Here is a 12451-nt window from a genome sequence, read left to right as displayed (position 1 = left end):
AAAAATTTTATAATAAAACATTGACTACAATGGTATAGAGCAGCACTTAAACATAATATAAATATAAATGCATTAATTCATTTGGTGTAGATTACGTTTTGAAATAAATAGTTAACTATAACTACAATAATTTACTTTATACATACCAAGCTCATCAATCCTCGAATATATGTAAGACACTGTTAATAATCGTCAAATAAGCCGTCATCGTCGTCATCATCAAAGTCATCATCGTCATCAGCTCCAGGGGGAACAAACGCACCATTTAAAATACCACTCACTGGTTCCTCGAAACCGAGAACTTTTGCCATACCATAAACAACCCTCATCACTAATAATCTTGTAAAATCAACAGGAGTAGTTTCCTTCCTTTGCAAAACTAGCTGCTTTTCAGTTGGATAGTCCATTTTTCTTGTCTTCGACTCGCATAATACAATGCAAAGACAATTAATAACGATTAAAATAAATAATCTGTTACACCGTTCCATTTTTGTAATTCCCGCCAATGTTTTTTTTATTAACAGGCAGAGGTCTCACTGCATAATGGTCAGAAAGTGAAGGCGCGAAGTCACCAGGCTAACGGAATGTTGGCGCACGAGTGAATGAAGATCGCATTGCGTGTAGCAGTGTGGTAGCAGGGAGCTGTCGCCTTAATTGTGTGTCACACCAATATGTATATGGATAACTGTCCTAACGTGCTACGCTGATAGCATAACGATTTTTACAGTTACTTGGTCAGAGCCGTGAAATCGAATCGCATGATCTTTCATAAGCTGCATATGCTAACTTCTACTTATAGATAAGATAGTATAAGATGGAAGAACTTTTAAAATATCTGAACTGATTTAAATAAGCAGGTTTATTGACTGTTGGGCTGATATAAACATACTTTTTTTAAGACCCCCAGCATTGTCTGTGTCCCTTGTTTCTACTATTTCCATATTTCCATTTTCTAATCCAGATGGGATTAGAATTGGCTACTATGCAAAGGAAATAAATTTATATCACAGATAACATAATACTATACTAGATTATATGTTTCTAGAGATAAGGTAACAAACATATAACCGATCAGATTATAAACATTTTGTTTTAAAATCGCTGACCATTAAAACTTTCCTTAATTTCATAATGATGTTTCTGAAAATGTGTGGTCATAAGATAATATTTATTAATAATTAACAGACGAATACCAAGTACGGTAACAACCAGATCACACTAGCCGCTCATCCCGGCTCCACGGGTTGACCCGGGAACAACGAAAGTATTCTATGGAACTCACAGATAACGTGACTTTTTATTGGCAAAATAATTTTTTAAATCGTTCATGTGATTACGCTACAACGGTCAAACTCAAGAAACCTCTTAATTATGTTAGATGCCTTTTTGTTTTTTCGACATATTATATAAACGTTTCTTCTGCTATCACTGCAAGCCGAGATGACACGATTAAGGTTAGATTTAATATCTAGTACACACTCTAGTATTGTATTCACATTTCTGGGGAAAATGCCATTTCGAATGTCACCAGTCATTAACTTGCAACCTTGATCTTGCTACATTGTTTGTAGGTCTTGACTACGTGCGTCGATTCGCTTAGCTTAGCCCACTTTTTATTAGACATACTACACTGGTAACTATTTATTTATTTATATCGAATATGCTATGATACTTACATAAGAGTTTTAAGTTTCATTTTAACTAAATTATTGCTCTATATGTTTCACTTTATCAGGGAATTATAAAATATACAATTAAAATTAACAATGTGTTTCTATATGGAATTTACTTAAATACCTCTTATATATTTAATTAAAAGTTCCTTGTGAAAATAATACGCTAATTGTTTCCTCTGCATTTTATCGTAGCTAAGACAAAAAACAAATATATATAATATACATTTTAGATTAACGATAATAAATATACCACAGATAGGGAATAAAAGAAGAGAGGCTAAATACTGTCAGTATTTTAAATATTTGCCATAGGATACTATCAATGTTTGCAAATTTTATAAATTCATTTTTACATACTTTAATTTCAGTATAAATATTTTTTCCTTCAGTAAAATCTTTGCTTAATGTCCATGAATTTGCATACGTATTGCGGAAGATTCTCATTATTTTAACTGTGCACAACAAGGCCATATAATAAAATAATTTGAATATAAAAACGCAACTGGCTTTGCAATTAAATATTGTAATTATCTGTATATTGTTATGTGACATCGTATTTGGCGGGAAAAGTCGATTGAATTATTGAATACTCAATTTGGTATCGGGTACATAGGTGAAAGTTATCTAAATCTGGGTCAAAACGAAGCCGGGTTGTCGTGGTAATTTTTGAATAAATATAGAAATCACGTCACTGCATCTACTCTATCATTCTTAAATCTTTTATGATTTTGTGTGTAAATAAGACAATGACGATATTATTTGAATATACTTTTATTATAAGTTCTTCAATAAGTATATACTACATATTAATTTGATTTAGCTAGATTAATTCAATAATATTTGTGCATGCACTTATTAATAATGTATAAATATTAATTTATAAATGTCTGTCTCGCTATTTTAATTGAAAGATACCGATGTAATATTGTATAATTGTAGTCTACCACCAGGATACCAGGTAGATGTTATGTAATTAAGGTATACTTATCACGTCCTAATTGTCTTTATCTACTAACTACAAACGTTTTATACTTTTGGACAAGGTAAATAACCTTATTAATATAAAAATAATTTATCATCTTTAATAATCGCATACCTATTTGACCTTTATAAAATTGTTAATTGACTGGGTTTTAATCTACTGTTTATATGGTTTTCCCCTTGTTTAGATACTTCGAATTAATTTTCTGCTTTATGCATTGATGAATTCAAATTTTGTCAAAAATGTATCGAGATTTACCAAAAACCAATATACTCGTAAAATAATAGGTTATGCATATATCAAATATATTGCAATATAGTAAGATATATTATTTCAAAGCAAAATATTTATATGTATTGCTTTATGTACAACGTTCGAAAATAAAATGCAAGAAAAAGATTGTAAGAATTACAGAAATGAAATAAAAACTTAAATTTGTATAAAGTTAAAAAGTAATAACATAGACGTATCATTATTAAAAAAAACTAATTAAAGTTACAAAGACAAGCAATATTAAATTGCCGTTGCATATTAAGTTTAAATTTATTTTAAACATGATAACATTGAACTGATAATAATCTTCTACAATTTAAGAACAAATAATATATTTTTGAAATGTTCCGTTTCGAATGTAAATTGATCCAGCAGTTTTTGCGCGAAAACGTTACAAACATACAAAAATACAAAACTGTGTAATATTAGTGTTGATAAAAAAGTCAAATAGTATCTTCTTCGCATTAGGCACCCCATTTAAAAACATGTTTTGAGCTTTTTATACAGATGTTTGGTGCAACTCAGTATGGTCGGTAGCAAAGCTGTCTGTTTTTTTTTTTTATTTATGACAAACAAAAAAATCAAATAGAAATTCCTTCACTTTAGGAACACCGTTTAAAAATATAATGTTCTTGGTCTTTTAAATGGAACCGTTGTCCGGGTTGAATTAAAAACCGCTCCATGTTCAGCGTTTTTTCACGAATGTAAACAAACTGAGTTTAATAATCTCTATATAGTAAACAATATACCGTCCTTGGACTTGCCTAACTCGTTATATACCAGATATACGCTAGTTCGTGGTCAGTAGGGACAGAACGTTAGATCTATCGAGATGTATCCTACTTTGGCAGCTTTTGTGTTATTGTTTCACGTAAGTTCTGAGTTATTTCTCTTTATCTTTTTGGTGCTGTTATATTTTATTTTAAACCTTTAAATATTGTGTCGTAGGAAGGGTATGTTGTATGCAATTAATTTTAAACTGGTTTAAGAAAATGTACCGTAACTTCGATGAGTGTGGAAGAGAATTCTTTAGCAATAACGGTGAAATTTATAATGAGTTTTTCGTAATTATGTGGTTCCTACATAATCGATTGATAATTTTTTTATAAACTTTATTTGCTCCTCTACAAAAAAATAGGAAATGTTTGTCATATACTTATTCATTCAAATGAGTTTTTACGACAAAGATGTACAGTTTATTATCAGATAATTAACAAAACAAATGATGGAAAGAGGAGGTTTTAGATTTGATAATTTGTGGTATCAGAACTAAATCAAATTTTTAATGATTTCTGTTCACTGATAGTCCCGGAATTGGCGATTATGCAATAATTACAACAAAACTATAATTACAAAAAAACGAAATCAAGCTGTTTAATGGGGCTGTTAAAAGTAAAAAAAATGAAATAATTTATCTTTTTTCTGAACGTCAATGTTATATTCAGAAATTTGTGTCTTTATTTATTTAGAGGCTAATACAAAAAGTAAACATAAGGCAGAATTATATTAGGGACGCTTTTATTGAGGTCAATCGTGGCAACGAGTGAATTTCGTATGTGGTAGTCGAGCACGCTTCGGCACGAATTGGGCCAGCTCGCACCGGGGAAGTACCACACCCCCACAGAAGACCGGCGTGAAATAGCATTCTGCTGTGTTTCGTTCGGTGAGTGGGGGAGCCGGAGGCCCATATCCTTTTCCTTACCCTTCCCAGTCCTTTCCTTTATTCCTATCGCCAATCCTTTCTTAATCCCTTCCCGAAAAGTCGGCAATACATTTGTAGAGGCGTAAGGTCTGCAATGGACCTTATGCCTCTCCAAATGTTCATGGGCGGTGGTAGCGCTTACCATCAGGCGTCCCACCAGCTCCATTGCCGACTGTATCATAAAAAAAAAAAAAAAAAAAAAAAAAAATTGCACAAGCATAAATTTACTGATCTTTGTATGGGAAAATAGTTCGTATGCAAGTCATTGACTGTATGCTTCGTAAACACGTATAACAGATAAACTAGATTTATCTGCAACAATACAGAGTTGTATTTTTCTTTGAGTAGACTTAGCATATTTGGGGGTGATATTTATTCATCGTTTCGCTTTGTTTCAAAAGATTTTTCACCATAAATATGTTACGTATATTTTTGATGGTATTTGCTATTTTAAACTTACATTGAAATAAAAAAATTGCTTGGTCATAAATATATTGATATGTGTTTATTAGTCAATAGAAGTTTATGTTATATATCCGATAATGGATCGTGGGGTTAAAATTGAACCTACGTTTCATCACTACATACTATAAAACAAAGTCTCTTTCTCTGTCCCTATGTCATCATATATAGGGACATAGGGACAGAGAAAGCTTAAATCTTTAAAATACGTAATGGATTTTGATGGGGTTTTTTAAGAGATAGAGTGATTCAAGAGGAAGGATTATATATAATAACATCTATTAAACTAGTCTAAATTAACGCGGCAAAAGCTAGTAATAGACATAGGGTTTTAATGATGTAGTCTTTTGAATTCGGCTCACGAATCTTATTTATTGTTTTTAAGTGATTTTTTGACTTGTAAGTTTACAAGTACCATTTCCACTGGCTCATAGTTATGAGCCAGTGGAAATGGTACAAAATGTTTTCTTCGTTAGAAATACAATTTCTTTTTATGTCTTATACTTCGAAGAATCGAATATAATTTATTAGTGCCAGCGGCAATGACATTTGCGAATAATATTCAAAGTCGATGCGAAAGGCAAACTTGTTTGCTTGCTAATGAGCTTTATTGTACCTTGGTTAGTGTTAGAGATGAATCTTCAATATTTCTATTTAGGTTCTTTTTTTGATGCTGAGATTTTTTCATGATACGTATACCAACAATAGTAATATGTATATTGTGGGTATACTTAGTTTTTTGTGTATGAGAAATGGATCTGTTTTATGTGAATATATTTTTTTTATGTATGAGCACAGATAACATAATACTAACTAGGTATGAGGAATGGATTGTTTCCTTAAATATTGCACTGATTGACAATTAAATATAACCACAGATAATACAATACAATTCCAATAAGAATATTACCTAGCTAATGTAGTTACGCGATTATGAAACAATATACAATGGTTTTTATTGGGTCACGGAAGTAGTTTGTATATGTTCGGAGGCCCGTTTCCTTTTCCTCACCCGTCCTAGTCCATTCCTTGTTTCCAGTCGTTAATCCTTTCCTTTTCCCTTACCCCACAAAAGCGGGCAGCGCATTCACAGAGGTACTACCTTTGCGAATGTTTATGGGCGGTGGTGATCGCTTACCATCAGGCGAACCACCAGCTCAGCTGCCCGCTATGAGAAAAAAAAAAAAAAAAAAAAAAAAGTATTGTAAGAGTGCTTCTGGCACGATTTATTAAGAATCACAATAATATATTACATGCTAAAAAATCATAACAATCAAATATGCGTATCTGTCTATTTAAAATGGTATGTTTATAGAGACAAATGCATTTTATAAATTACCAGCACTTGTCGCAGCTTTGCGTTGACTAGGCATAAGAATATAGCTCATGCTACTCGATAAAGATGTACCTATCGAATCGTTGTAGAAATATCAATATCGTTCAACTAGTTACTACTTATATATTCAATTAATATGGTGTCAGACAAATAAAAATTGAACTCTTTCCTCTATAGAGATAGTTTGTAAAATGAAACTATACTTTGTGTCTACGAGTATAATGACGAATATCGGTTTATTTTTTTTTATAACTTTATTAAAACTCAGCTTAACCTTCCACCATTAATGCGTTGTACTCTTCATATATTCATATAAGAAGAGTATAACGCATTTTATCGCATGATTTATAACAAAGAATTTATATCACGCACATTGTACCTATTTATTCCATTGTAGTCATAAATTCAAGGAAAAATCTGTCGGTTAATGTAAAGAGAACAATACTTAGTTCATTCATTGAAAAATGTTTCATTAAGACGAAACGCACACATATATACGATGAGATATGTGAATATTTATTTAAACACGCAATTGTAAGATTTAGGTACTCTTCTATACATATTACAAAGGGTATGAGTTTGTGAATTCGTTAGTTCGTTACGTTGTAGGGGATAATCTCTGGATCTGAAACGACTTTATAAATACTTTTACAATCATTGACGTCAATAAAATCTGAAAATAAAAATCATATGTGCTATTTGCTTTCTCCATGACTGAATTGTAATTACAACCAAGAATATATATAAAGATAGACGTTTGAAGTAATTAATGATTTCACATAAATAAGCAGTTTTCTTTGAAACATATGCATAATGTGAAAATAGATTTACAATATGAATATATTTATTTTTTGCAGATTTCCACAGCAGTGCTAGCGCCCACCGTGCTATTAAATGATGGACACAGAATTCCCGTGGTTGCGTTAGGAACAGGGAGGGGTACAGCAAAGGAGGTTAGTTACATACCCCAAAAAGGACTAAGGAGGCCCTGTTCCTTGTCCTCACCCTTTCTAGTACATTCCCTCATTCTCCTTGTCAATCTTTTCTCCGTCTCCTTAATTCTATAGCTTATTAGGTTTTTACCTCTTAAAACCGGACTACGCATTTGCAGAGGCTATTTTATTTGTGTGATCGTGATGGTGTCGATCGCCATTACGCGAACCCCAGTTCAGTTGCCCGGTCAAAAAAAAAAAAATTACTCTCGGATACAAGAATCGACTTTATTATGATAAGAATATTGTGATTTTTCGTATGTAGCTAACGATAAATTTATTCTAAGTTGGTTTAGTGTCGTTGACCCTATTTTATTTACACAGTAATAACGTAAGTGTGTATTGCGTGAACAAATATTAATTATAATAATGTTTGAATGCCGGATATTTTTTTAATGTTTATTGTAAATCACGGAACATATAAAATTTTTCGTATGAAAAATATAGGTAGCGATATTTCTAGACATGTGATTGATAAATTGCATTGAATCCTTCATGTACGCACGGTATAATTATTTAATTATATTTTCTTTATTTCTGAATTATGGTATATGTGTCGCTTCAAAATAGCTTAATTAACAGACAAGTCTCTTCATCAAATGGCGTATTATTAACTGCCTGAATGATACCTCTGATAGAGATAAGAGATAAGAGAAAATAAACAAATTCTTTTCAGTCCGAATCCGTGGACCAAGTAAGACAAGCTGTGTATTGGGCTATCCAGGCTGGCTACAGGCATATAGACACGGCAGCGATATATTTCGATGAAGAACAAGTGGGGGAGGGCATAGCCAAAGCTATTGCTGATAAATTGGTGACTAGAGATGAACTCTTTATTACAACTAAGGTAGGTGATTTTTTGTCTTGGTTTCTTCTGAATAAATCGTACCAAACCCAAACCTTTAGTCCAATACGTTGGAGTTTGACTTTTGAATTTATTTAACTAGACTTCCTTTAGAAGCGCTTTTGAGTCAATGTAACTGATAGAAATAATTACCAAACTGTATCTGAGAAAGGACATGGGACAGTTTTTACCCCGGAACGGAAACCTTGCGGTAACAACCTTGAATCTGTCTTTATTTTCTTTTACTCCGCGGCCGAAGCCACGGGAGGCCTAGCATATTTATGAAATCAAAATGTGTTACTTTTACAATTTATATGGTACACTAGAATTTCATTAGATAACAGAATTCTTCTGGAATCTTCTATAGTAAGGTAAATTAAAAAAAAAGCATATGTTTTAAAATGTATGATCGACCATAATACCGTATACTATACTATATATTGTATGAACAATACTGATTTCAGCTCTGGAACGACAAACATCGCACCGAGCAAGTGGTCCCCGCGTTGCGAGAATCTCTCAAGAAACTTGGCTTAGATTACGTCGATTTATATCTCATTCACTTTCCCGTTTCCACTAAAGTAAGTATTTATCATTCAACCATTATCACTATATTACTTCGCAGTGGGTTTCATTACATTTCTTTGAACGCAATCATCATTACGAATGAAAACGTTTGGTGAAATTTCATTTGTAGCATGTTTGATGGACGACAAGCTTAGACAACCAAGAGGCTGTTTATCCTACTTGTAGCTTCTGATTGCAGTAGTTGTTGATATAAATTGGATTAATATTGTATTTAATAAAAGAGTTTTATGTCTAGTTTATGGTGTTAATTTATCTTCTTATAAGCAGCTCTAAAAAAATCAAGGATTATTGGAAATAGCCTTGGATTTGCTTTGCTTTAAAGATTGATTTCTTTCCTGCCCATAGAGATACATTTGTTGAGTTATACAAATGTACGTTTAGTTGTACAATTAACATTATTTGTCTCAATTCCATAGCGCGTGAGCTTCTCAGTAAATCCATCCTATTCTGTAAAGTAAAGCCTAAAGTCTAAAACCTTTTGATCCGACGTTCCCAAAAATGAAGGCTATGGATAATTTACCTTTATTGTGTCGATACTCTATAACTCAGGGCATTTTCATGTCTTTGGTGTGATTCTTTTTGTAAATGATTGGAAATTGCTGTCCACATGACAGTCTCATATTGAGCTTATATATAAAAGTCATCACACACAACGGATCTCAGGGATTATAGGATAGCTGAGGATATCCTTGCCGGTTATGCCATGCTACTTATATCCATCATTTGTACTCCCATTACAAAATTATTGGCCGGTTTCACAATTTCAACACTTTACAAAATTATAATTATTATAAAAAGATACATAGACAATAATTTATAAAAAGGTAATCGTCAAAACATGGCAAATTGGCTATTAAAATATCGGATATACAAAAACAAGTGGCGAAACCGGCCCTAAGTAACAACTGTTATGTTTCATGAAGGAAGACGATACCTTGGACGATGTAGACTACTTGGACACCTGGAAGGGAATGGAGCAAGCCAAGCAACTCGGCCTCGCCAGATCCATTGGAGTCTCCAATTTCAATGCATCGCAAATTAACCGGATCGTTCAAAATTCCAAGATATGGCCAGCTGTTAATGAAATTGAGGTAAAAGATATTTGATAAGAAAATAATGTATTTTATTTATAATATTGAAAATATTTGATATGAAATATGTAGTCATTAATTTAAATGTATTACTCCAGAGCAGAATATCCGATTATTTTTCATATGAACTTAAAAAATTAAATCATAAGTAATGACTTAACTTTTAATAATAATAATAATAATTAAATTTGTAGTACGCTATCTATCTGTATATGATCTTTATTTGACTATGTAACTTAATAACCAACGCTTTTATTTAAGGCAACTGTTGGTATTCCATAAACAACTTATTTTCTTACAATTCTAGTCGATTCTAGTTCAAAATATTCCATTTGATTATACACTGAATGTAAATACTTAACATTTAATTCATGTCCTCAGGTAAACCCGACGCTCACTCAAGAAGATTTAATATCTTACTTACAAAGTCTGCGCATAGTACCAATGGGTTACAGTCCCTTCGGATTTCTTGTATCGCGCAAAACAGAGAACGCTCCACCCCCGAGGGCAGACGACCCAGCTCTCGTTAAAATGGCACAGAAATATGGAAAGACTACTTCGCAAATTGCCCTGCGATACTTGGTAACTAATTATTTATTGATGTAAACTAAATTCACTAACAATCTCTAGATATTCTTTCTAGATAGAGAACAAATACTTGAAAATAATCTGTGCCTATTTTAATTTGTTAAAATATTATATTTATGGTATCTTTTCATATAGTATATAAATATTTTACGTGTACCAATATTAGTGTAAATATTAAATTTAATCAAAAGATTGCCACCTTTTAAACTGAATAAGTAAAACAAATTCCACTTGGTAAGGCGGGCGAAAGACACTTGCCTTATTCGTTGGTTTTTTTTTTAATGTTTTTATCAAATTCTAGATAAAGTTGACTCAGACAAAACGAAACATCGTAATAATCACAACAAAATCACATATCACACATCAACACATGTTATTGAAATAATAATTAATTATTATTGTATTTAGTTAAATTATACATATTAATATATGTGCTTGTGATGCAAATAAAAAAAATAACAATCACATCACAATAAAACCAAAAAGTTAGCAGTCGGATTTTAATTTACAATAAAATTTCTTGTCTAATATTTCACCTATTTTCAGATCGACAGGGGAGTTATCCCCATCCCAAAGTCTACGAACCAACAGCGTATTGCCCAGAACATCGATATATTTGACTTTAGCCTGACCAAAGATGAAGTGAACACAATAAATAAATTCAACAAAAACGTTCGGGTCATCAACCCCGTTGACTGGAAGGCATCCCCCTATTACCCGTTCGGAGAATATTGAATAAGGAATAGATAATAAAGATTTAATTTTTTTATAAAAAGTTTTTTCTTGAAGAGTTCCTTCTACCACAGATAACATGATATTGCACTATTAATGCTTCTTGCTACTAGCAAATCACATAAAAGTTTCACACTATTAATTATTATTCCTGCATTCCTTTCTAAGTATCCAGAACTACTTGCAAACTATTTGCAGGCCAAATTTCAGCCCGATCAGTCAGTCACCTCTTTGTGTTTAATATAATACTTGATATTTTATAATTGTTATAAAAAGTATTCATTAAAAGTTGCTATCTATAAGAACGACTCCATAATAGGTAATTGCATTTGATGTATAGGAAAGTGCGTCATTTCAATGCTACTAAAGATAATGGTATCAGCTATGAATAAACAATTATTTGTGTTAATATTTTGATTAAAAATACAAAGACTGGGTCGGGGAAGTACTTTAAGGGCGAGGCATGTCACTGTTAGCCTGTATGATACTATTTGAGTATGAGAGATTGAGGATTTTCGTACATACAATTCATTTTAACTGACAGATAAGCTTAACTATAGTTATAAAAAAACATGCAACTTACATTTTTTATAGCAGATTAGGATATAAGGTACGACTACATTGTTATCAAAATAACAGTTAATTAGTATACCTAGCGTATAGTATTTTAATGTCATAATGCTCACTCGGATAACTAACAGTAAACTAATGTTGACATGGAGAAGGTAGTTCTACATTGCTGAAAATCAAACGACTGTACTTATACCAAGAAACTAATCGTACTACTTATATACGTCTATTATATGGGGTAGTCGGAGGCCTGTGTCCTATTCCTTACCCTTCCCAGTGATTTCTTTTTTTCGCTCGCATTCGCATGAATTTTCCAATCCATTTGCATAGAGATAAAGTATCTGTAAATGTTTATGGTCTCTTACCATCAGGCAAACCACCAGCTCGTTTGCCAAGTATCACATAAAAAATATGTGTTCTATATACTTAAGCTGCCCATTTAATAATTTAAAGGATACAAAAAGGAACTCCATTTTTATTAACTTCCATTATATTATTTAAAACGTTAAGTTAAAACATTAAAGTGATAGATATTTTATTTTATTGCATATGTACATTATAAGTAGGTGTCTATATAAAGCAGGTAGTTTTTTTTTCTTTGTCCATAGTAGTTGG

At 32.0% G+C, this 12451-nt stretch overlaps 1 protein-coding gene across 1 annotated transcript; it reads left to right on the top strand.

Annotated features, from left to right (window-relative positions):
• The first annotated feature begins 3680 nt into the window (after window positions 1–3680).
• LOC119833441 (aldo-keto reductase AKR2E4-like) lies at window positions 3681–11309 on the top strand. Its single transcript, XM_038357447.1, has 7 exons — window positions 3681–3802; window positions 7289–7384; window positions 8100–8270; window positions 8732–8848; window positions 9779–9946; window positions 10328–10528; window positions 11081–11309. The coding sequence occupies exons 1-7, from the start codon at window positions 3764–3766 to the stop codon at window positions 11267–11269; spliced, it is 981 nt and encodes a 326-aa protein (XP_038213375.1). The 5' UTR covers window positions 3681–3763; the 3' UTR covers window positions 11270–11309.
• Window positions 11310–12451: the final 1142 nt, after the last annotated feature.

The sequence above is a fragment of the Zerene cesonia genome, chromosome 2 (genome assembly GCF_012273895.1).
Source record: "Zerene cesonia ecotype Mississippi chromosome 2, Zerene_cesonia_1.1, whole genome shotgun sequence".
NCBI lineage: Eukaryota > Metazoa > Arthropoda > Insecta > Lepidoptera > Pieridae > Zerene > Zerene cesonia.
Note: the sequence above shows the minus strand (reverse complement) of the source record. Positions and strands in the feature narration are given on the sequence as shown.

What these genes read in the sequence shown, in the direction of transcription:
- LOC119833441 (XM_038357447.1), top strand. Translation starts at nt 3,764, where the DNA reads ATGTATCCTACTTTGGCAGCTTTTGTGTTATTGTTTCAC. An exon ending in ACTTTCCCGTTTCCACTAAA is followed by an intron (nt 8,849 to 9,778) that starts GTAAGTATTTAT and finishes TGTTTCATGAAG; the next exon opens with GAAGACGATACCTTGGACGA. An exon ending in CAGCTGTTAATGAAATTGAG is followed by an intron (nt 9,947 to 10,327) that starts GTAAAAGATATT and finishes TCATGTCCTCAG; the next exon opens with GTAAACCCGACGCTCACTCA.